The sequence below is a fragment of the Marmota flaviventris genome, chromosome 18, assembly GCF_047511675.1.
Source record: "Marmota flaviventris isolate mMarFla1 chromosome 18, mMarFla1.hap1, whole genome shotgun sequence".
Lineage (NCBI taxonomy): Eukaryota > Metazoa > Chordata > Mammalia > Rodentia > Sciuridae > Marmota > Marmota flaviventris.
Window position 1 is genome coordinate 1,461,994 of NC_092515.1, and position 23,490 is coordinate 1,485,483.

General features: G+C 50.1%; 1 protein-coding gene across 3 annotated transcripts; it reads right to left on the reverse strand.

Annotated features, from left to right (window-relative positions):
- Positions 1-1,666: 1,666 nt before the first annotated feature.
- Zfp28 (ZFP28 zinc finger protein) lies at positions 1,667-22,935 on the reverse strand. 3 transcript variants are annotated; one of them, XM_071605134.1, is made up of 8 exons: positions 22,858-22,919; positions 19,981-20,074; positions 16,621-16,747; positions 16,272-16,367; positions 14,312-14,472; positions 13,821-13,935; positions 13,459-13,554; positions 1,667-4,391 (listed from the first exon to the last, which is right to left on the reverse strand). In XM_071605134.1, the coding sequence occupies exons 3-8, from the start codon at positions 16,652-16,654 to the stop codon at positions 2,725-2,727; spliced, it is 2,169 nt and encodes a 722-aa protein (XP_071461235.1). In that variant the 5' UTR covers positions 16,655-16,747; positions 19,981-20,074; positions 22,858-22,919; the 3' UTR covers positions 1,667-2,724. The 3 variants fall into 3 exon arrangements, with proteins under 3 accessions (XP_071461235.1, XP_071461234.1, XP_071461236.1); XM_071605133.1 differs by lacking the exon at positions 19,981-20,074 and having other exon boundaries at positions 22,858-22,935; XM_071605135.1 differs by lacking the exons at positions 14,312-14,472; positions 16,272-16,367; positions 16,621-16,747; positions 19,981-20,074; positions 22,858-22,919 and adding an exon at positions 14,036-14,077.
- Positions 22,936-23,490: the final 555 nt, after the last annotated feature.

Below are 23,490 nucleotides of genomic sequence, written 5' to 3' on the forward strand. Positions count from 1 at the left end.
TCTTCCAGGACTACGCGTCCTACATGGTGAAGAGTCCTCTTCCTGTGTCTTCCAGGACCACGCATCCTACTTGGTGAAGGGTCCTCTTCCTGTGTGTCTTCTAGGACTCTGCGTCCTACTTGGTGAAGGGTCCTCTTCCTGTGTCTTCCAGGACTACATGTCCTACTTGGTGAAGAGTCCTCTTCCTGTGTCTTCCAGGACTACGCGTCCTACTTGGTGAAGGGTCCTCTTCCTGTGTGTCTTCTAGGACTCTGCGTCCTACTTGGTGAAGGGTCCTCTTCCTGTGTCTTCCAGGACTACGCGTCCTACTTGGTGAAGGGTCCTCTTCCTGTGTGTCTTCCAGGACTGTGTGTCCTACTTGGTGAAGGGTCCTCTTCCTGTGTGTCTTCCAGGACTACATGTCCTACATGGTGAAGGGTCCTCTTCCTGTGTCTTCCAGGACTGCGTGTCCTACATGGTGAAGGGTCCTCTTCCTGTGTGCCTTCTAGATCTATATGCCCTACTTGGTGAAGATGTGCATTTCTTTTTGGTTCCTCCTACATATGATTTCATATGAGAGATGTTAAGTACTACTGCCTCACATTTATCTTAAGGAGTAAGCCTTCTTGGGGAAGGCATCTTCTGTCTCCCTGTGACAATGACCTTACAGAGATCTAAATACAACTCTTTCACATTTATCTTAAAGACTGTATGTCCTACATACTGAACGTACCCTTTCATGTATGCTTCTGACACAGAGTTTTATGGCAGCATCACCTACCAAATCTCATATGTAAAGAAAACTATTCAGCCAATATCAACATACCAGTATCACATACTAAATTTCATACGCAAAGAAAACTCTTTCAAGTATATCTTGGTTTTTCTTGCCTAGTTGTGCTTCCTTGTGTTATTTCAGGACAACCATCAACAATCATTATAGTAAACATATCTACTGGAATTCCATTTGGGATATATAATTTACAATCATTTAAGTAGAATTGAATATTTCATCTATTTTTCCTTTTTATTGACATGTTCTATTTTTCATTATCATTTAGTAATTCATCTCTTCATAAACTGTTTTATAGTCAGTCTTTAAATTTCTGATGTAAAAGTCATATTACCTTACAAAATTTGATAATTTTGTAAATTTTCCTCCACTCCAGAGCAGTGGTCAGTAAACGTTCTATAAAAGAATGGTCAGTGTGGTGGGCGTGGTGCTGCATGTCTGTGATCCCAGCAACTTGGGAGGCTATGACAGAAGGATCACAGGTTTGAGGCCAGCCTGGGCAACTTATCAAGGCCCTGTCTCAAAAAGACTGGGGATGTAGCTCATTGCTAAAGTGCCCTGGGTTCAATCCCCCTGACAAAAAACAAAACAAAACAAAAAACAGTAACTATCATCAGTGTTGCAGCTACTCAACGTCTGCCTCTGTTGTAAAAGCAGCAAGAGAAAATAGTGAACAAATGAGTATGGTCACTGTTTGGTAAGACTATTTACACAGGCTGCAGACAGGATTTTGCCCATGAGCCAAAGATTCCTCAGCAATCTGTACAGCAGGGATCACCAAATTTTTCTGCAAAGGTTCACGCAGCAGATTTCTTAGGGTCTGCAAACCAGATGGTCTTTGTTAGGGCTACTCAACTATGCTGTTGTAACAACGTGTGAATGAACGAGGGTGGCTATGTGCAAACACGACTTTATTTACAGACACTGAAATTTAACATAATGATCATGTTGAAAACATTTTCATTTTTGAACCACTTATGAATATGTTTTAAAATTTTAGATCATGGGCAATACAAAAATCACCAGCGAGACCTTGGGCACAAGTCATGGATTGCTGACTCTTGCTACTAGATTGGTTTATCCAGAGTTAATGGTACCTTAAATGTTTAACAGAGTTCATTCACAAACCAAGTGACTTTAAATAGATGAAATCCTGCCGACTTTCTCATACTTGAGTAATGCATTAATAGTTTTAACTCTGCATATCAATCTTGCATTTTCTATTTAATTCATTTGTTCCAAATGGCCTATTCATTCATGTTCTCTACACTATCAAAGACTGTTGTGAAACATAAACTTGGATTTTGTCACCAAAAAGCTCAGATCACCTTACATTCGTGTAGATCAAAGGGAATGTCACAATACTTGTCAGCATCATGGAATCAAATTTTAAAGGAACACAGGCAGATTTCATTAGCTATCTGCAGAGCTCCACTCCTGACCCACGATCGGCTTCTCCCTTCATCCCACTGCATCATTTTAACTAGAGATGACTACCATAACTTTTTCTTATTCTTTTTTCCCTCCTCTGGTGCTAGGGATCAAACCTGGGGCCTCACGCCTGCTGGGGAAGGACTCAACCACTGAGCTACATCCCCAGCCCCTACAGTCACATTTCAATGTCCAGGGCCACCCTCAACAACTTAGTGAAAACCTACCAAAAACTAAGAAGGGTTGTAGATGCGCTCAGTGGTAAAGCACCCTGGGTTCATTACCACAAGAAAAGAAAAGGAGCAAGTTTACTGAATGCTTGGTATGGACCGGCACTGTGCAGCACATCTTATGCATTAATCATTGAGAGGATCGCAATACAAGCTTTATACAAATGAATTAATTACATTTTCACTTAAAAATCAGTCTGACTTTGAAGAATGAACTTATAAGGGACAAAAACAAAGGGCAGACAGATGAGTTTTTAAGTGAAATGACGCAGCTGAAATGATATCCTGAGACTACGGCGATGGCAGTGAGGACGGACTCCAGAGGAATCTGGGGAAGAGGTCCACAGGACTGGTCGTGGAGGACTCTGCAGAGTGGCCCCGCGGAGGGTGGGCACAGTGTGCCGTGGGCCTGAAGCCTCTCCTGCTCTTCCTGCAGCCGTAGGGCCTCTCTCCAGAGTGGACTCTCTTGTGCTGGTTCAAGTGCCCGATTTGGATGAAGGTTTTCCTGCACTCCTTGCACTCGTAGGGTTTCTTCCCAGAGTGAATCCTCTGATGGACGCTGAGGGACTGCCGGTGGCTGAAAGCCTTGCCGCACGCACTGCACTCGTAAGGCTTCTCCCCGGTGTGACTTCTGCGGTGACAAATGAGGGAGGACTTGGTCTTGAAGGCCTTGCCACACTCCAGGCACTCGTAAGGCCTCTGGCCAGTGTGGAGCCTCTGGTGCTGGGTGCAGGAGGAGTTGTCCCCAAAGGCCTTCCCGCACTCCACGCACTTGTAGGGCTTCTCCCCGGTGTGCACGCGCTGGTGCTGCGCCAGGTGGGTGGTCTGGCTGAAGGCCTTGCCGCACTCCTTGCACTCGTAGGGCCGCTCCCCCGTGTGGGTCTTCTGGTGCTGCGCCAGGTGGGCCTTCTGGGTGAAGGCCTTGCCGCACACCTGGCACTCGTAGGGCTTCTCCCCCGTGTGGATCCTCTGGTGAGTGGCCAGCTGGGAGCTGATGCTGAAGGACTTCCCGCACTCGCCACATTCGAAGGGCTTCTCTCCAGTGTGGATCCGCAGGTGACTGGCCAGGTGGATGTTCTGCCTAAAGGCTTTCCCACATTCTTTGCACTTGAAAGGCTTCTCCCCAGAATGCACTCTCTGATGCTGCGTGAGGGACGCGTGATGGCTGAAGGCTTTTCTGCAGACGTCACACTCGTACGGCTTTTCTCCAGTATGGATCCTCTGGTGCACAGTGAGGGAAGAGCCGTACCTGAAGGACTTGTGACACACGTCACATGTGTAGGGCTTCTCTCCGGTGTGGATCCTCCTGTGCTGGTTCAGCCCTATATGATCACTGAAGGCCTTCCCGCAGTCGGCGCAGTCGAAGGGCTTCTCCCCGGTGTGGTAGTACCTCCAGTGGCGGATGAGGGACGTGTTCTGTATGAAGGCCTTCCCACACTCGGTGCACTCATAGGGCCTCCTGCCCGTGTGACACCGCTGGTGTCGTGCAAAGGAGGAACCGTCACTGAAGGCCTTCCCACACTCGCTACACTTATAGGGCTTCTCTCCAGTATGAATTCTCTGATGAACAGTAAGGGATGAGCTCTGAGTAAAAGTTTTCTTACATTCATTACATTTGAACAGTTTCTTTCCTGCATAGATTCCTGCTTGTTTTATTACCACTGAAGTTTTCTGAAAACCTTTACCTGAATCACAACTATGGACTCTCTCTTCTGAACTATTCAAGTGGAACCATCTTCTAGGTTTGTTATACAAATGCTCTCTCTCCTTTGGGGGGGCTTGGTCATGAGTGACTGTCTCGTGATGTGCCAGCTTCCCTTCACACACACACTCAGAAGCCCAATTTTCTCTGAAAGTGGAACCCTCAAGTTTGGCACTTGAAGTTCGGTCTATTACTCCATCAGCACATAAGTCCTGTTTTGGAAATAATTCTTGGGTCTCATGAACAGATTGCTGGCCTGAAATAAATCAAGAAAACAATTATTCTTTCTCAAGTGCAAGAAAAGAGAACTCAGGTAAAAGGAAAATTGGTGAACTAATTCACTAATTGGCGAACGAAACACAAATTCTGCAGCTCTAAAGCCATTACATTTAGACATGCAGTCTGCAAATATGTGACACTCCAGACTGAAGTCACACAGGGACCAGGAGGCAAGTTCAAAATAGTTAAGTACGCCTGAGCCAGTCGCACGGCAGAGAAGAGGCAGTGAGAGGCTGGATGTTCCTGCCTTGATCTCCCTCTCAGTCGCAACTGTCTACCTGCTTTGGACGCCACGTAGTGGTCATTCAGCATCACACTACCACATCACTAATGTGTCCAAAGGAACATGCAAAAGCACACAAAAGACCCTTTTTCTACGGCAATCATTAGGATTATTTGGAAGTCCAGTTATTTCTCTATAAGTAGAAAATGTGTCTTTATTAGCCTTATTTTATTCAGTGTATTTGGAGACAGACACATTTGCAATGGATTGCTCAAACTCAGCCGTCACTGCACACTTTTGTGCTGTCTACAAGCCAGGAGAGAAAGAAAGGAAGGAGAAACCTCACATCCCTGGTCGTTTCTTAATGGTGCTTGCAATGCCACTTTTTTATAAGAAACTTTTTTCCAGATTTGTTGAGGTGTAGTTGACGAATGTGCATACCTAAGACATGTGGTGTGTTCTGACACACCTGTACACTGCGGCATGACTGCCACAGCGGTCAACGAGCACGCGTCACCTCACGCACTTACTGTGTGTGTGCGCGAACGCTCCAGACCGTCTTCCTGGTGACTCTCCCGCGTCCGTTGTCACTCATCACAGTCACCACTGGCACGTCCGCCGGGCCTCTGGGGTGGCTCCCAGTGCACTGCAGTCTGCACACCCGGACCGACACCTCCGGCCTCCCCGTCCCCGTCCCCAGCAGTCGGTCACTCTCAGCTCCTCTCCCGAGTCTGAACCCTCCTCCCATTTTGAACATGGTCCTTCCTCTTGGTTCCTCGCTGCTTTCTGTGCTGGAGTGTCAGTCTCATGAGACCCCACTTATTCCTGCTTCTGTCACCTGCACTTCAGTGTCACCTCCAGAGAGTCATGCCAAGACCGATGTCAAGGTGCCTTTTGCCTGTTCTGGCTGGCGCATGGATCTCATGTTGGAACTGATTTCTACACCTGGTGTCAGGAGCTGATCTCTTTCTCCTCCTCTCAGTTCTGCATGTTGAACCAAAGGACATTCGACCAAGAGGCACCGTCTCCAGCCCCTTGTTTTATTCATTCACTTCTGGACACTGGTGACTGGACCCAGGGGTGTGACCAGTGAGCTACATCCCCAGCCCTTTTTATCTGGAGACAGGGTCTTGCTAAGTTGACGAGGCTGGCCTCAAAACTGAAACCCCTCAGGCTCCTGGGTCACTGGGATCACAGGCATGCCCTGCACCTGACTCTCTTATCTATTTCTCTTTTTGCATGTGACATTCAGTTTTCCAAAAACTATATATTGGAAACATCATACTTCGGTTTCTGTATATTCTTGGCCTCTGTCAAAGGCTGGTCAACCTTATAGGCATGGGTCTATTTCTGGGGTCTCTTTTTGCTCCTTTGGTCTATGTGCCTTACGTGCTTTAATTCCAAAACCATGCCATTTTGACTATCATAGCTTTGTAACAGAATTTAAAATCAGGAAATAGGATGCCTTCAGCCTTATCTTTTGGCTACTTGGGGTCTTTGGGGGTTCCATATGAATTTTCAGTTGCTTTTCCTATTTTTAGTAAAATGCCTTTGGAGTTTGTATTAGGCCACACTTGAGTCTAAGAGCACCTTGAACACGGGGACATTGGGCACCCCATCCGGCCAGCCTAGGCCTGGGGTGGCTCTCCCGTCCAGACCACCTTTGTCAAGCCCCCTCACTGGTGGTTCACAGTTTTCAGCGTACACACCTTTCACCTCTTGGCCTGAATTTGTCCCCAAGTGTTCCACTTCCTTTTTTGGTCACTATTGTAAGTGGGGTTTTCTCTTGAATTCTTCTTCAGGCGTTCACTGTCTGTCTATAGGACTGTCCCTATTTTCCACGTCGGTTGTATATCCTGCTTCTTTTGCTCAGATCGGGTCTGGCTGGCTTCTGTCGTGTGCAGGGACCTTAGAGTTTCCTACGTACAGGGGCATGTCATCTGCGACGGAGACACGAACTTCTTTAAACTCACAGCCATGTACTCCTTTTCTTGACTCACAGTCTGGCTAGGACGTCCAGTGCCGTGTGAAGTGAGACTGGGCAGCCTAGTCTTGTTCCTGGCCTTCAGGGACAAGTGTCCCACTCCTGCACTGACGACAGTGTAAGCTGTGGGTTGTCACAACAGCTTTGATTTTGTTGAGGTAGATCTCATTTGTTGAGAGTTTTTATGAAAGAATATTGATTTTGTCAAATGCTTTTCTTGCATCTATTAAGATGTTAATTTCTTTTTTGAAAAGACTGTTTTATGGGCTGGGGATGTGGCTCAAGCCGTAGTGCGCTCACCCGGCATGCGTGCGGCCCGGGTTCGATCCTCAGCACCATATACCAACAAAGATGTTGTGTCCGCCGAGAATTGAAAAATAAATATTAAAAAAAAAAAAAAAAAGAAAAGAAAAGACTGTTTTATAGTAATACCAAATACTAATATTATATTTAATTACACTCATATACACTATTGAGCAAGCCCATTCTGACTCATGGGGAAGACAGAGTGTGCCTGACATCTTTTCACTAAGTCACCCAGCTTCTACAAGAATTTTGTGAAAGCATAATTATTTTTCCCCCAAAAAATATAGATGAAATTGGTCTTGAGGGAACTGATGCAGAGCACCAAATGTTTGGAAAAAGACTTCTTCCTCATGCTGAATGCCTGCAGGTTCTGCCTCAGATCAGGACAGAACAGATGCTGCCCTCCCCACTCACTGAGCACTGCCCTGGGTGCTGCAGTCAGATGGGCGAGAAAAAGAAGGCATCCGAGTGAGAAAGGAAGGAGGGGAACACTTCTGACCCCAGCCCATGTGTACAGGACCCTAAGGAATCCATGAAGAAGCATTCGGCTAATGAATCTGGGGAAACTGCAGAAGAGTGAATTCAGAAAAAAAGATAAATACACAAAAATCGGTTCTATTTCTATATACTCAAGAATTCAAAAAGGAAATTATAAAAACAATTTCATGAAAAATGTCATTTAAAAAATAGAATACTGAGAAGTAAATTTAGCTAAGGAAGTGTAAAATTATGTGTTGAAAACTACAAAATGTTGCTGGATGAAATCAAAGAAAACCTAAATAGATATCACACATTCATGGTAAGAAGATCAACAAAGGTAAAATGTAACAGTCCCTGAAGTAATCGAAAGATCCAGTGCAATCCCTAGCAAAATGCCAGTCCTCTTTGTGCACATGTGGGAAAGCTAACCCTAAAATTCAAGTAGAGTTGCAAGGGCCCTTAATAGCCAAAAACAACCTTGGAAGAGAACAGAGTGAAGGAGTACAATTCCTGACCTCAGAGCCTACTACAGGGCGGGCTGTGGCTCCAGTGTACAGTGCGTCCCTCGCCTGCGTGGGGCACTGGGTTCAACCCTTCGCACCATGTAAATAAGTAAAGGTACTGAGTCCACCTACAGCCTTGACAACCACCACCACCAGCACCTGATGCAGAGCGAGGTATCCAAGCCAGTGAGGTACTGGCCTAACGACAGACACAGATCCATGGAACAGAACTGAGACCTCAGAAGTACACCCATACAACCAAGCCAACTGGTTTCCTAATAGAATTATGATTATTATTCTAACTATTTTTCTTTATTCCATTTTATCATGGAAAGAACACTTAAAATTGACCTTCTGAGAAAAATTTCAAGTGTGCAGGATACTCGTGGTCACTGTAAGTGAAGTGCTGTATGAAGCAGATCTCTAGGACCTAAATTCATCTTGCTTCTTTATGCTCCAATTGAATCCTGATGCCCATTCATTCTAACTCCTCATTTCTGCCTGCCCCCAGCCACCACCAATTACCATTCTACTCTCGGATTTTGTTCACTGGACTATTTAAATGCTGTGTCTCTGAGCAAGCATTCCCATGTCCTCGCAGCCAGCCGTGCTGTCACTCCTGCAGGGTTTCCTTTCTGTGGAAACAGAGTGTGTCTCATCGTGGGCATCCACCACATTTCCTTGTTTCTCCCCGTTGGACACGACGTGTTTTCCACATGTTGGTATATGAATGGTGCTGCAGTGTGAATTCATGTAAGAGGACTACTGTCTCTTTGAGATCCTGACTTCAGTCCTTTTGGACAGACCCCCAGAAGTCAGCTGGCTGAGTCTGACGTACTCCTGTTTTTGATATCACGAGGAATCGCCATACAGTTCCTCACTACACCATCCTGCAGTCCCACCAGAGCGTTCAAGGTCCCACCATCTCTTTACCTAACAGCCCAACGTCCGTGTCTTGATACGGCGCTGGTCCTGGTCAGCGTCTCCCTGAGGGACTCTGAGCACTTTTCATGTACTTGCCGAACACTTCATGCCTTCTCTGGAGTCAACTGATTTTCAAGGGTTCTGAGACCCACCCCTGGGGAAGAACGAGTTGAGGGCTGGGCTGTGGCTCAGCGGTACAGCACTTGCCCGGCGTTGAGGCTCCAGCATGGAAGAAAGGGAGGGAGGGAGGGAAATGGAGAAGAGGAGCCGGAATAGGACTAAAGATCTTTACCTCACACCAAATACAAATACTGACACAACACGGGCCAAATCCTACTCTAATGGTCAAACCACACAGATCGTACAAGATCTCTAGGACCCATGATTGGCGATGGTTTCTTATGTAACATCAAAAAAAGCAACAAAAGAATGAGTGAACTGGACCTTAACAATATTAGAAACTTCTGTACATCAAACATACTACCAAGGGCTGGGGATGTGGCTCAGTGGTAGAGTGTCTGCCTGGCATGAACGAGGCCCTGGGCTCAATCCCCAGCACCACCGCATGCACACACACACACACACAAAAAAAAAAAAAAAAAAACTATGGATGCTGGTGCAGTGGCACACACCTGTAATTCCTACACATCGGGAGGCTGAGACAGGAGGACTGCAAGTTCAAATCTAGTCTCAGCAACTAAAGTGAAACTCTGTCTCAAAATAAAAATTTGAAAAGTGAGGGGGGTGGCTGGGATGTAGCTCAGTGGTAGAGCACCTCTGGGTTCAATCTCCATTAACAACAACAACAACACTATCAAGAGTGAAAGAGAGCCAGATGTAATGGTGCATGCCTCTAATCCCAGCAGCTCAGGAAGCGAGGCAGGAGGATCACAAGTTCAAAGTCACCCTAAGCAACTTAGCAAGACCCGTCTCAAAACACAAAAAGGGCTAGGAATGTGGCTCAGTGGTTTAGCACCTCTGGGTTCAATCTCCAGTACCAAGAGAGAGAGAGAAAAGAAGTACAAAAAAATATTCCACAAAACAGGAAAACATATTTTTAACTCATAGGTATCATAAAGGTCTAGTTGGGCATGGCAGCACATGCCTATAATCCCAGAGATTCAGGAGGCTGAGGCAGGAGGATTGCAAGTTCAAGGCCAGCCTTAGTAATGTAGAGAGACTTTAAATGATTTAGAAAGACCCTGTCTTAAAATAAAAAATGAAAAGGGCTTGGGTTGCAAGGAGCAATGGCACACACCTGAAATCCCAGCAGCTCAGGAGGCTGAAGCAGGAGGAGCACAAGTTCAAAGCCAGCCTCAGCAACTTAGTGAGGCCCTCAGCAACTCAGTGAGACCCTGTCTCCAAATAAATTACAAAAAAAAAGGTGGGGATGTGGCTCAGTGATCAAGTGTGATCAAGTGTCCCTGCATTCAATCCTAAGTAGTAAAAAAAAAAAAAAAAAAGGCTGGGGCCATAGCTCAGTAATAGAGCATCATGGGTTAAATAGCCAGCACTTAAAACAAAGCAAAAAAGAATTGAAAGCAGGTGCTTAAATAAAAACATAATGTCCAAATGTCCAAATCACCACTAGTCATAGCAGCCAAAAGGTAGACACAGCCCCAGTGCCCACCAGTGAGCTGACCGACTGATGTGGCAGAGCCACAAGGTGCAGTGTTGTTCAGCCGTAAAACAAATGCTGCTTGGCACACGCTGCACCCCAGGAAAGCCCCCCGACACAGAGGCTGCATGGTACAGGTTCCTGTATGTGAAGTACTCAGAACGGAGAACCCCTGGACAGACAGACAGTGGTCTCCACGGACTGGGGAAGGAGGAATGGTAATGACCACCTAGTGAACAGGAGGTTTTCTTCTAGAGCAATCTTTAAAACCTCTGGAATTAGACAGTGGTTTTGTTGTAAAATACTGTGAATGTACATAAGGCCACCCAATCGTGTGCGCTAGGATAGCTACATAGTCATACTTTTCCATGATAAAAACAGGTAAATAAAACAGAACAGCAGCCCGCACGGCAAAAGAGAGGACAAAGAGAAAGGTCGGCAGGGAGAAGGAGGGGCAGGAAGCAGAGGGTGGGCAGGCGTCCCAGCAGGGAAGCCTGATGGTGGGTTCAGGCCGCAGACGCGACCACCAGACCACCAGACCACGCAGCCTGCCTGCCGGAGCTGCCTGCTCCTAAGCCCGGGCGTCCCCGCACTGCGTACAGAGAAGGACGCGACCCAACAGAAGAACTCTAAGGGCAGGAAACGCAAACAGAAACAGCCTGCAACAGACCGACCCTGCCTGTGATGATCTCCAGAAAGGGGCACTCTCCTGTGTCCAGCAGTGTCTGTGAGGCCCATGGACCTTAAAGAGGTATTCTGACATATAAGCAAAGAGAATGTGCAAACTGAGCCTCTTCATCATAGGTGGAAACTGGAACAGACCTAAACAGTCAGACATCTTCAACAGTAAGTGCAAGGGCAGTGGATGTCCATGGGCTGTACTACTGGACAACCATTATCTCATATATATATATTATATTTAGCTGTCAACGGACCCTTATCTTATTTATTTATATGTGGTGCTGAGAACTGGACCCACGCCTCGCAATGCCAGGCAAGGGCTCTACACTGAGCCAGGCCAGCCTTTGTCTTACTTCTTATCTTTGATGGGGTTCTTTTTTTGTTGTCTTTTCTCTTTGGAACTGAAGCTCAACCCAGGGCTTTGCTGATGAGTTCCATCTCGGCCCAAAGGGGTATTTGTTTTTTTACCTTATTATTATTTTTTTTCTAAACAACCATTGAAAAATGAAGCACAACTATGTGTATAAGTTTATAAAGACAGAAACAGAGAAATCATAATAGAAAACATGTAAAAACTCAGGGCTATGGCTGGGGCTCAGTGGTAGAGCACTTGCTTAGCATGTGTGAAGCACTGGTTTGATCCTCAGCACCACATAAAATAAATAAATAAAATAAAGGTATTGTGTCCATCTAAGCTAAAAAATATTTAAATAAAAAAATGCATATAAAAATTCAAACATTTTATATGTTCTAACTGAAAAAGATCTATTAAAATTAAAACTTTTTTAAAAATTTTTTTGCAGTTGTAGATGGACAGCATGCATTTATTTTATTCGCTTCATTTTTATGTGGTGCTAAGGATAGAACCCAGTGCTTCCTAGGTGCTAGGCAAATGCTCTCCACTGAACTACAGCCTCAGCCCAAAATTAAAATTCTTATTACCATTTGTCAAAAATAGTTTGAGACAATATGCCCATGAATTTGCATGTTTATACATAAAAAATACCAGGACTGTGAAGAAAACATCTCAGGCAAACAGCAAAGTGCGGGTAAACATAGAAAAGAAAACAGAGGAAGAGGGAAACAAAACTTAGGGGCAGCACCAAATCTTTCACGATAAGATGATAATTTTAAGCTATATAATCTTTCACCAAATAATAAGCAAGAGTTGGCAAATAAATAGCCAAGATTTTGAGGATGCTTCTTTTTTCCTGAACTGGGGACTGAGCCCAGGGGAGCTCTATCACTGAGCTACATTACAGACTTTTTTATTTTTTATTTTGAGACAAGGCCTTGCTACGTTGCTGAGACTGGCCTTGAACTTGTGATCCTTCTGCCCCAGCCTCGAGTTGCTGGGATTACAGGTGTGTGCAAGATTACCACATCTGGCTTCAGGATGCAATTAAATCCACACTCCCAGTCCCTGCCAATCTCACTAAAACAAAACACTGAGCGCCTAGCAGGCAGTCCTGTCCAGGGGTACAGCAATCGCCAGCTGTGCATAAAGAAACCGTTGTAGCATCCCTTTAATAACTGAGAAACCTAACGCGTGCAGTGGGCGTCCACGTCCACGGTGAACCTAGGGTACCCACCACTGTGTGAAAAGGAGCGCAACCACCACGTGAGAGGTCTAGGCTCCTGATACCCTCCTGTGGGGTGGGTCACGGGTGCCACTCCTTCTCCAGTAGGCAATGTGGTTACATGTTCTACAAACCGTCAGCTTGACAGGGATTTCTTGCACTTCACCCGCTGCCCCTGCCTTCTGGCACACGACTTCTGCCCGCCGTCCTGAGACACAGGGGCCTCTCAGGCCCAGGCAGGCTCTGCTGTCTCTGCTCCTGCGGTTCTCCAGGGCTGTGGCGTCGTCCTGCTGGAGTGACCCTTCCCTCAGCCTACACACTCACACAAGCCTCAGCCTGAGCGTCCACCTGCCTCCCTCCAGTCGCCTGCCTGCGCTGGGCAGAGGGGCCCACTGGCACACCTGCAGATGGTGCTTCTCACAGGAAGGGGTGCGTGATGGACAAACGGGCCCTTCGGCCACAGAGGAGTGAACCTGAAAGACGCTCAAGAGCATGTACACGTCAGGAAAAGTCACTCAAAGCTATGAGGCTGACACAGGTGCCACTGGCCGAGAGGAAGAGGGCACTGGGAGATGAGCTGTTAGGAGGAGCAAAGGTGGCGGGCATCCTTCTGGCCCAGGACTGACTCCCTCCCGGATCTGGAGGCTTGGTAAAGCTTCTACAGCCTCCTGCTGAGGACCTGCACTCTGTGGTGACAGCTCACTCTCACCTGCAGGGACTTCCCCACACCAATGTCCACACTCACCTGAGAACAGGCCTGCAGCCAGCTCTCTGGGCACCCTCCAGGGCTCCTCCTCTTGCTCCAGGAAAGAGACCACGTCTGGCTTAGAAACGCCCCGTCCTGCGTGAGGGGCGAGAGATGGGGTGGTCACACTGTGGCCCTCTAAACTCAGGCTCTCGTTCCCTGGTGAGGATGGGAGTGGTCAGGAGGAGGCGCCATCAAGACGACCCCTGGAGCATAAGGACCGCGCCAACCTTCCCCTGCATGGAGGCCAGAGGTGCACCGCGCAGCCAGGGCCGGACCCCGGGCAGCACCTCAGAAGACCCTCCCCTGTGAGTGCAGTGGGGCTCTGCAGACAGACCTGGTCTGGAGAGGGAGGCCCTTACCTACAGACTCCTGGTCACTCTGCTCCTCCCACAGCACATCCTTACAGAAAGTCCTCTGAGCTGGGTCTGGCTGCCGGGAGAAGTCCATGGCCATGCTGGTGACGGTCACCAAGCCCTGGAAAGGTGTGAACACGCTCCTGGTCAGGTCACGCCTGCAGGCTTGCGTGGCCCCAGTGGGATGGCCATGGCCACCCATGGATCGGCACAGTCTGTACCTAGAAGCGTGACCTTGGTCACTCAGCGTGGGGCTGGGTCGTCTCAGTGGCACCGTGACAGCCTTGTTAAGCCGAGGTGCTGGGTGAGAGCAGGAGAGAGGCGGGGGCTGCTCCCAGAGTGCTCGCGTCCTCTCCTGCGGCTTCACCTCGTCCCCGCCACCCCCTTTTCTGAAGTGCATCGAGGGGACAGCGTGTCCACAGGAATACTGCCCTCAGATAGAAGCCTCTCCCAGCGCTGCTCATAAAAGGCTGCCTGAAGTTTACCTCCTGACTTACCGGCTGTGTCTCAAGCAGAGCATCAGAACCCCAGTTCTCCCCTAAAATAGAGTCCTCCAGGCAACAGCCCGCGGGCCCCGCTGCTGCTGCCGCCGGGGCTCGTCCTTCCTCACGTGGGCAATCGGGAAGGGACTCCTGGGTCTTCTGCACAGCCTTCGTTTCTGAAAGATGGAAAACCAATCTCTCCTCCGTTACGTGTTAGCACGAAGAAAGCGTCCAAGCCCAACAGCTGAATTAAGATCCTGAAAAGAGCATGTCATGGGCTGGGCTGGGCTCAGTGGCACAGCGCTGGCCTTGCACGTGTGAGGCACTGGGTTCGATCCTCAGCACCACGTAAAAGTAAACAATAAAGATATTGTGTCCATCTATGATAAAAACATTTTTTAAAAAGCATGTTGGGCTGGGGATGTGGCTCAGTTGGTGGAGTGCTTGCCCTGCATGCACAAGGCCCTGAGTTCAATCCCCAGCACCACACACATAAAAAAGGCATGTCATTTTGGAAGCTTTTAAAAATGACTATGAACGTGCTTAACTTTGTGAGGTCACAGTACAAAAGGGTGCAATATGAGCCTTCCCATCCACAGGCTGAAGAAGTAGTGCTCGCTGTGTCATCCATAGAGAGATGCGAGTCCTCGGCAGGGCACGGCTCAGCAGGGCGCTGGCCCAATAAGCCTGAGGCCGGTTCCACCCAGTGGCACAACTGAGAGAGGAGGTTCCAGTCTGAACGTGGCTCACCCAGACAACCAGGAGGCAGACTGCCGTGCGACTGCTCGACTGCTCCGGCTTCCTCCAGTCTGACGAAAGCCCACCTCTACTCCCCACGCCTCCCTTTGGTCCCAAGGTTGGTTCCTAAGAGAGCAGCTCCAGCCTCACGAGCAGCGGGTCTCCACCAGGAGAGGCGCCTGCCAGGAAGACCAGCTCGTCTCCTGCACAGTCCACGCAGGGGACGTGGTGAGACACTGCAGGACGGAGAACTCACAGGCATCTCCCTCTGGCTTTCGGGGGCAGCGGCCCGCTGGGGCCTCGCCGGGTACAGGGCCAGCGACCTGTGCTTGCCTTCAACACAACTCCGCCTTAGAAGTAAGATTTGAGCAGAGATCTACGAGAGTTTCACTGCCTTCAAAACTATTGCCATTTCCTATTATAACAGAGCCTCCAAAAGAAATCTACGTCCCAAGCTGTGTCCACTTGACCAACTGCTGGTGCAGGAAGGACGCGGCGATGGCCCTCCTAGTCCCAAAAGCCTGATGTCACCACAACAAGCGGGACGTCTGACGAGCCACTCAGGTGTCTTCTGAGAGCCAACTACCTAGCTGCGCACTACCCGTCTGCATTGAGAAGCCCCCTGGACCCCAGGCCCATCCTGACGACCCTCTCTCCTGCTCGACGCTCTGTTGAGCTCCAGTGTCACTCGAGCCGCCCCGGCTCACCCCTGGGGCTCTCTTACTCCCTAGTCCTGCCATCCCTTGCCACCCGCGGACCCCAGCTGCTGCTCCCTTCAGGAGTGTTCAGAGGCACCTCCCCTGGGAGCCGGTCACTCTTCCACGTCTGCCCTCCTCGTGCCACCCAGCATCTGAGAGCACCAGCTGACCAAACCCTAACCGACATCAAGTCCAACAACAGACCACGCGAGCGTCAGCCAGCGCTGGGCTGGGGCTCCGTGGTGACACTGCCTGGCATGTGAGGCCCTGGTCCGGTCCTCAGCAGCACACAAAAATAAACACAATCAAGCCATGCTGTCCACCTGAAACTACAAAACGGGTTTTAAAAAGGATCAGCAAAAGATTTTTTTCAAACCACAGATGATTCCACACGTCTGGAAGACACAGGAGAGGAGGCCCTGGAGCGGGTGGCTGTCTGATGGAGAAGGGAGGCGGGACCGACGCGTGGCTGCGAGGACTGCCCGAGGGACAGCGTGCAGGCAGAGAGCCAGGCCGCAGCCCGCCCGCCCCACACTCACCTGGGCACCGGCCTCGCGTCCCCCTTCTCCTCACCGTCCAGGGGGCTCTTCCTTGTTCCAGGGAGGAGATCATGTCGGGCTTAGAAGCACAGAGTCCTGGAGGGGTAAGAACAGGCATGTCACACCCACCGTGGGCCTGTCCAGACAGGGGCGCAGCTCCCCGGCTCTGAGGCCAGGACTGGGCGCTCCTCAGTCGAGGGAGGACGGAGGGGGAGGGAGGGGGGCCGGAGGGGGCAGGCGGCGGGGGTGGGGTGGGGGGGGGTGGTGGTGGAAGGGAGCGGGCGGGAGGGGGCAGGGGGGGGAAGGGAGCGGGCGGGAGGGGGCGGGAGGCAGGCGGGCAGCCCCTTACCCAGCGACGCCAGGCTCCGGTAGTTCTCCAGCATCACCCTCCTGTACAGGCTCCTCTGCGTGGGGCTCAGCCACTCCCACTCCTCTGGGGAAAAAGCTACAGCCACGTCCCCAAAGGTCACCAGGCCCTGAAAGACAACCCCAGTCGTGCTCACCGGGCGGTTCCCAGATGAACTGTGTCCCGGGCTCTGGTGTGTCCAGGCCGGACCGCCTGTCCCTGTTGTAGTCTATTCATACGCGGTGCTGAGATGGAGCCCCCTGCCTCACACATGCCAGGAAGGCCCCAGCACTGAGCGCAGCCCCAGCCCAGCTGCCTCTCCTTTCAACACACTTTGTGCGCGTCTTCTAATCACCTAGAAAGACTGGATGCTTCAAGGAAGGACTGAAGTCTGTCCTCCACGTACACAGTAGTGTGGGGCCTTTTTTTTTTAATAAAAGACCGATGCTTGGTGATCTGAAGGCCTGGCGGTTGTTGGACAGCGGCCTCCTTGCTTGCTTTCTCTCCTGGTGCAGGGGTGGGAAGCCTGGAGCACACATAAGCACGTGCTCCCTCGCAGAGCCACATCCTGGCCTGGACAGCCGGCTTCCCACCTCAGCCTCCAGAGACAAGAAGAAACATGGAGACGCTCCTGCCTTGGAGTCTGCGGCTTTGTGGGGTGGCAGGAGGAGCCCCCATATTTGCCATCAGTTCCAAACAGTACATAATAGGGCTAACTTGTTCCATATACAACAGATAGGAGGGCATTTCTCACACTGGGGACATGCAAGTGGCCTGGGGTAGCACAAGCACGGGGAAAGATAGAGTCGACTGACAGGAAAAAAAGAATAGGGAGAGAAACCTGGAGACAGACCTCAGGAGATCAGCATGGCTACGGCCCAAACTGAGCTCTAAGGATTTCCACTTTACTTTATTACTAGATGTTCGTTAAGACAAAATTTAACACTATTTTTTTCTAAAATAAAAATGAGCATGTAAGGATGAAAACCTCTGGGAGTGGGTGTGGCTCAGTGGTAGAGCACTCACCTAGCATGTGTGAGGCCTGGGTTCGGTCCCCAGCACCGCAAAATAAATAAATAAAGGTAAAGCCTGCTCTGACCCACACCCTCCTGGATTTGCCTACAGCTGCACACACGCCGCCAGATTCTAACGTGTGCCCTCAAACTCTGACCCCTGGAGTCTGGCGAGCATCCGAGCATCCGTGTGACCCGCAGGGCAGGCTGCGTGCCTCACCTGCACAGACGTCCCAGGCTGCCTCCGCCCAGCCCCACCAGCCCCTCAGTGTGCAGGACATGCGAGGCCAGGCAGAGGCCAGGCAGCGAGGCCAGGCGAGTGCCGGTGAGCTCGGCTCTCCGCCTGCTGCTGCCTCTCACACTGTGCTGTCCCAAGCCTGCCACCTGCATTCGCCTGGGCAGTCCCCACTGGCTCCCGCGGTGCTCTAGGTCAATAAGGCCCCACACTCCAAGCCGTCGGACCTGTCTCCAGCAGGCCACCCCAGTCCCCATCCAGCTTTGCCCTCCCCTCAGATGAGCCAAACCACCAGGGCTGGGAAACCCACCTGGTGTAACCAGTGGGGGCGGCGCCCACAGGCCCTGCCTGCCTCTCCCCCACTGCTGGCTGAGCATGCGTGCTGGGTGCTGTCTACCCCGCTCCCTGTTGGCACTACCCTCTTCCCTCTGGGACCTGAGAACCCCCCCGATTTGGGGTCCCTCACTGTGCACACTTGCCAAGCTCAGACCACACCTAAGCACACTGGGATCCCAACACTGAACACCTGAACCTAAAGGTCGCACTGTGCTACCAGGAACCAAAGTCCTTAGAGGCTTGACATCTGATGAACAAGACCCAACCATGACTTCAGAGCCTGCCACCAAGCTCTGGGGGCACTTTACTGAAGAGTGCAGAGGTGAGTCGTGAGGACCCTGTGGGGAAATCTCCCAGGGTCCTACCCAGGACAGACTGCCCGGCAACACCTAGAAAGGGCCAAGGATGCACTAACACTGAGCCATCGAAGCTACACACATGCTGCTCGGCCCTCAGCAACAACCATGCCGGCTGCAGCATCTGGGCACAAAAGCACACCAACTGATTTTTGGGAGGATGCATATTTTTTTTCGGGGGGTGCAGGTACCAGGGATTGAAGTCAGGGGTACTTCACCACTGAGCCCCAATCCCAACCCTATTTTGTATTTTATTTAGAGACAGGGTCTCACTGAGTTGCTTAGTGCCTCGCCCTTGAGGAGGTTGGCTTGGAACTCGAGATCCTCCTGCCTCAGCCTCCCAAGCTGCAGGGATTACAGACATGTACACTGCGCCTGGCAAGAGGTTTATCTGGATGGGAAGAAGCACAGCTGGTTTCCTGTTGACCATGTCCTCTATCACTACCTGCACTTTGCACCAGCAGATGTCACATGCCGCCACTCAGGCAGTGGGAACCCACAGGCATGCTGACGAACCTCAGCATCCCAGATGTCCCAGTGCACATGTGGCACTGGAGCTGTGTTCCAGGACAGACACAATTAGGCGCTCAAACAGTGCTGCGCCTGGGCAGGGAGACGGGCTCGCACGATCCAGCCCAAGACTCCAGCTGCACACTCCTGCCTGCTCTGTCTCACACAGACTGTCTTCATATCTTCAAATATGAAAATATTCTTCAAGTACACCTCTGTATATAGAGCAAGTTATTTTTATGATATCTTTAAAAAATCTTTACATTTTTATAAATTTGTTGATACCAAAGTAAAATAATGCCCACTCTTCTATCATTTTTAACTACCTTGTCACTGTCAAGAAACCCAGAGTCTAGTGACTCCTAAAGAGAAGTAAACAAGTTCAAGTACTTTCTTAAACTGGGAACAATCTTTTTGGTTTTGATATGTTTCTTAACAAGAAATGTCTCCTGCCAGGGAAAGTGGTACACTCCTATAAGCCCAGCACCTTGGGAGGCTGAGGCAGGAGGATCCCAAGTTTGAGGCCAGCCTCAGCAACTTAGGGGGGCCCTATCTCAAAATAAAAAATAAAAAAGGGCTGGGGATGTAGCTCAGTGGTTAAGCGCCCCCTGGGTTCAATTCCTGGAACAAAACAAACAAACAAAAACAAAAAAAGAAGAAAGAAGAAGAAAAGAAAAAGTCCCCTTCTCCATCTCTCTAACCTGTGTTCTGAGGGACCCAACATTAATCACGTGCACATCCTTCTAAGACATTTTCTCAGTCAAGGACTTTTGTTAGCAAATGCCTGTGGCTATCAATAGCAGCTGAGGACCCTCATAACATTCCAGAAACAATTCTGCACCCTCATATATTAGCTTATTTTACCCCACAACTGCTTTCCTCACACAAGAGAAAATAAGGAGCTGAAACTCGCCCTGGATCCGTGTCCATTGGCTGCAGAGCTGGGATGCAGCTCGGCAGTCTGACGCCATCACCCATGCCGGACATCAGAGGCCCGCAGAGTTTCTCTGCAAAGACCCGGAGAAAACAAAATTAGGCTTTCTGAGCCACTGGGCCTCTGCCACGACCACTCGGCTCCACCTCGGCAGCACAGGTGCCCAGGCAGCAGGACGTGGACAGGCATGCCCTGCTCCAGGACACCTTGCTCAGGGACACCAAATCCAACTGCATACGACTCCACATGTCCTCAAATACTGTTCTCCCTTTCATTTCTTTCAATAATTGAAATATGTAAAAACTATTTGCAGCTCATGAGCCATATAAAAAGAGGTGACGGGCCAAATTTAGCCAGAGGCCATAGTTCCCAACGTTCTTTGTACATTGGGTACATTTTTAAAAAGCATGCCACCTACAAGGCTTACCTGCAAACTTCTAAAACTGCCATGACATCATGAGGCTGCTGCCAGCTGACACAGCAAGTTCGTCCAATGTGCTCGGCACTAATGAGGCAACAGAGGCAGTTCTTACGAGAACCGCGGAAGCAGCCTTTCATCTTCCTCACGGACAGAGGAAGAAAATGGAACCCAGTGATTGAATGTCAGCCCTGATGCTCGACCCAGGCAGCCTGGCTCCATAATCCATGCTTTAAGCACCATGCTTCTCTGCCTCCATTAAAATGCTTAACTCCTGCCGGGCACTGTGGCGCACACCTGTAGTCCCAGCAACTTGGGAGGCTGAGGCAGGAGGATCATGAGTTCAAAGCCAGCCTCAGCAATTTAGCAAGGCCCTAGCAACTTAACGAGACCCTGTCTCAAAATATAAAAATAAAAAGGGCTGGAGATGTGGTGGCTCAGTGATTAAATGGCCCTGGGTTCAATCCCTGGTACAACAACAACAAAAAAACCTCAACTCTGACAGCAACAGAAATAGTGAACACACTCATCCTCTCCTGACCAGGAAATAAGATGCACTAGAAAACAGCACGTCCTCTCACTGAGGAAGACAAACTTTCTCTGATAGCTAGATTAACCTGCTTAATTCCAGGTATGAACACCCGCTGAAAGGTCCAAGTCCTGTTCTATTCCTGTGCTGCAGCATACACAGGCAGACCTCCATCCAAACGGGGTTCACGTTCCACACCACACCACCCAGGACACGTTAGCTGAACCTGGTGCAGCCTCAAATTCAGTTATTTAACTCTTCCTTAGTACACATGTGAAAACATGAATTTAGCCCCCCCAAACAGCAACTCTATCCTTAGAGAAAAAAAATGCTTTCTGTTGAAATTTTACAGAGAAAAGTGAATTAAAAATGTTATAGGAAAAAAGTATCAAAAAGTGTTGTTGTTTTGCTCAATTAAATGCAGTTAAATCTTAAAAGCATGTAGAAACAAATATTTGGTGATTATTTTTCTGGGTGGTTACTTTTTTGGAGCATCAATTCTAGTTTTTGACATTCTACTGCTGTTGTCTCCACATAAAATTTTAAAAGTACCATGTTTTCACCTAAGTTTGGGAAACCTTAGTCCATAGAGAAAGGAAAACTTCTGGGAATGTTCCCAATAAAATAATAAGAGATGACACAATTATCAAGTGTAAGAATAATTATTCTAGCCAGGTAAGGTGGCACAAGCCTGTAATCCCAGCAACTTGGGAGGCTGAAGCAGGAGGATTGCAAGTTCAAGGTCAGCATCTAAACACTATACTAAATAGCAAAACATTGGTCACAAGAGAACTGAATATATTTACACATCTATCTAACAAATATTTTCTGTATCAGGCACATCTATCTAACAAATATTTTCTGTATCAGGCACTAGGGCAAAACTGCTCTGAATCTCTACTTATGAAGTATGGCAATGAGGTAGGAGAAAATAAGATATTAAGTAAAATAGTGTGCTGAAAGTGCTGAATTTTAAAATAAATAAATAAAGCAAGGAAGAGGAATTTGAAGAATTGTGGTGGGAGGCTCTTAGATGGTAGAAGGTATGATCAGGAAAACAAGAAGGTGATTTTTCAGAAAGAGTGGTGGTGAGGTGAAGCAGCAGGTATCAGAGATAACAAGAAGCCAGTTGGGGGCCTGTCAGTCATAGTAGGGATTTTGGCCCTTCTTCAGGGAAACCATTGGAGGATTTCAAGCAAAGAATGACAAGAGCTATGTTTGAACAGGGCTACCAGCTGCTGCATTGGCTGTGGGAACTTGGGCAGAAACAGGAGGTCATAGGGGCCAAGAGAAAAACCTGAAAGCGAGGGTTAGAACCTGGTGTCTAGACCCTTGCTTGCCTCCCTGACTTCCTGTCAACAGGCTGTGAGCCCCTTGAGAGGAAGGAATGGGGCTTAGCCAGGTGGACATGGTGGCACAAGCCTGTAATTCCAGTGACTTGGGAGGCTGAGGCAGGAGGTGTGCCAAGTTCGAGGCCAGCCCCAATTCAACCAGGTCCTGGGTGAAACCCTGTCTCAAAACTTAAAAAAAAAAAAAAGAGGGGGGGCTGAGGATATTGCTCAGTGGTAAATCGCCTGAGGTCACGCCTCCAGAAAAATCAAAGAAAGAAAAAAGAAATGGCATTTAGGGGACTGGCATTGAATGGGCACAAACAAACCAGGCACAGCACAAGGGGCCACCTGTTTCCCCAAGGAGCACACTTCCACTCCTGGAGACCACCTCTGACAAAAAGGCACAGGGGAGAGGGGTCGGAGCCCCTCATCAACCAAGACTGAACACTGGCCGGGGTGCAGAGGAAGCAGGCGGGAGGCGCTGGGCAGCGGTCAGCAGCACCCAGGACAGATCTCCCAACCAGGAACTTCACGGAAAAGAAACCTCAGTGAGTAGGAGGCAGAGGACCGGCACTCACCTGCGCCATGGCTCTCTGTCCAGCTCCCCGCCCCGCCACCTCCCGCTGGCGGTTCCTCTCCCGGAGCGGCGCAGTGTCCCCGGAAAGCAGAGCTGCAGAGGAGAAAGAGAAGGGACGCGCCTGCAGCACGCTCCCCACCACCCTGGGCGCCCCTTCCGCAGAAGCGGGGAGGGCGCTCTGGAAGGCGCAGGGGGACCCTGCTACCGCGGGGCACCGAACCGGGCCGCGACAGCCGCGCGACTCGCAGGGCACGGCCGGGGAGCGCGGGCCGGCGACCTCCGCCTCAAACCCCAGCGCCGCCGGCCCCACCCTACCCTCGCCCCCGAGGACGCGCTGTCACCGTGCGCCCGCCGCCGCGCTCACCTCCCCGCACGGGCACCCAGGACACCGCTCCTCGCCGGGCCTCGGGGACTAGGTGGCCCCGCGATCGCGGCCTTCTCCGCGCGGCGCAGGCCGGGGCCGCTGGCGCCGCCGCTGTCCGGCCCCGGCCCGCCCGGGGCTTGGTGCGCGGACCGCCTCGCCTCGGGAGGGCGCGGGCGCCCGCGTCCCCACGCATGTCACCGGACGCGCGCACCCGCGCCCTCGGGCGGCCCCGCGACACGCCCCCGGCCACACCCGCGCTCCCGCCCCGGC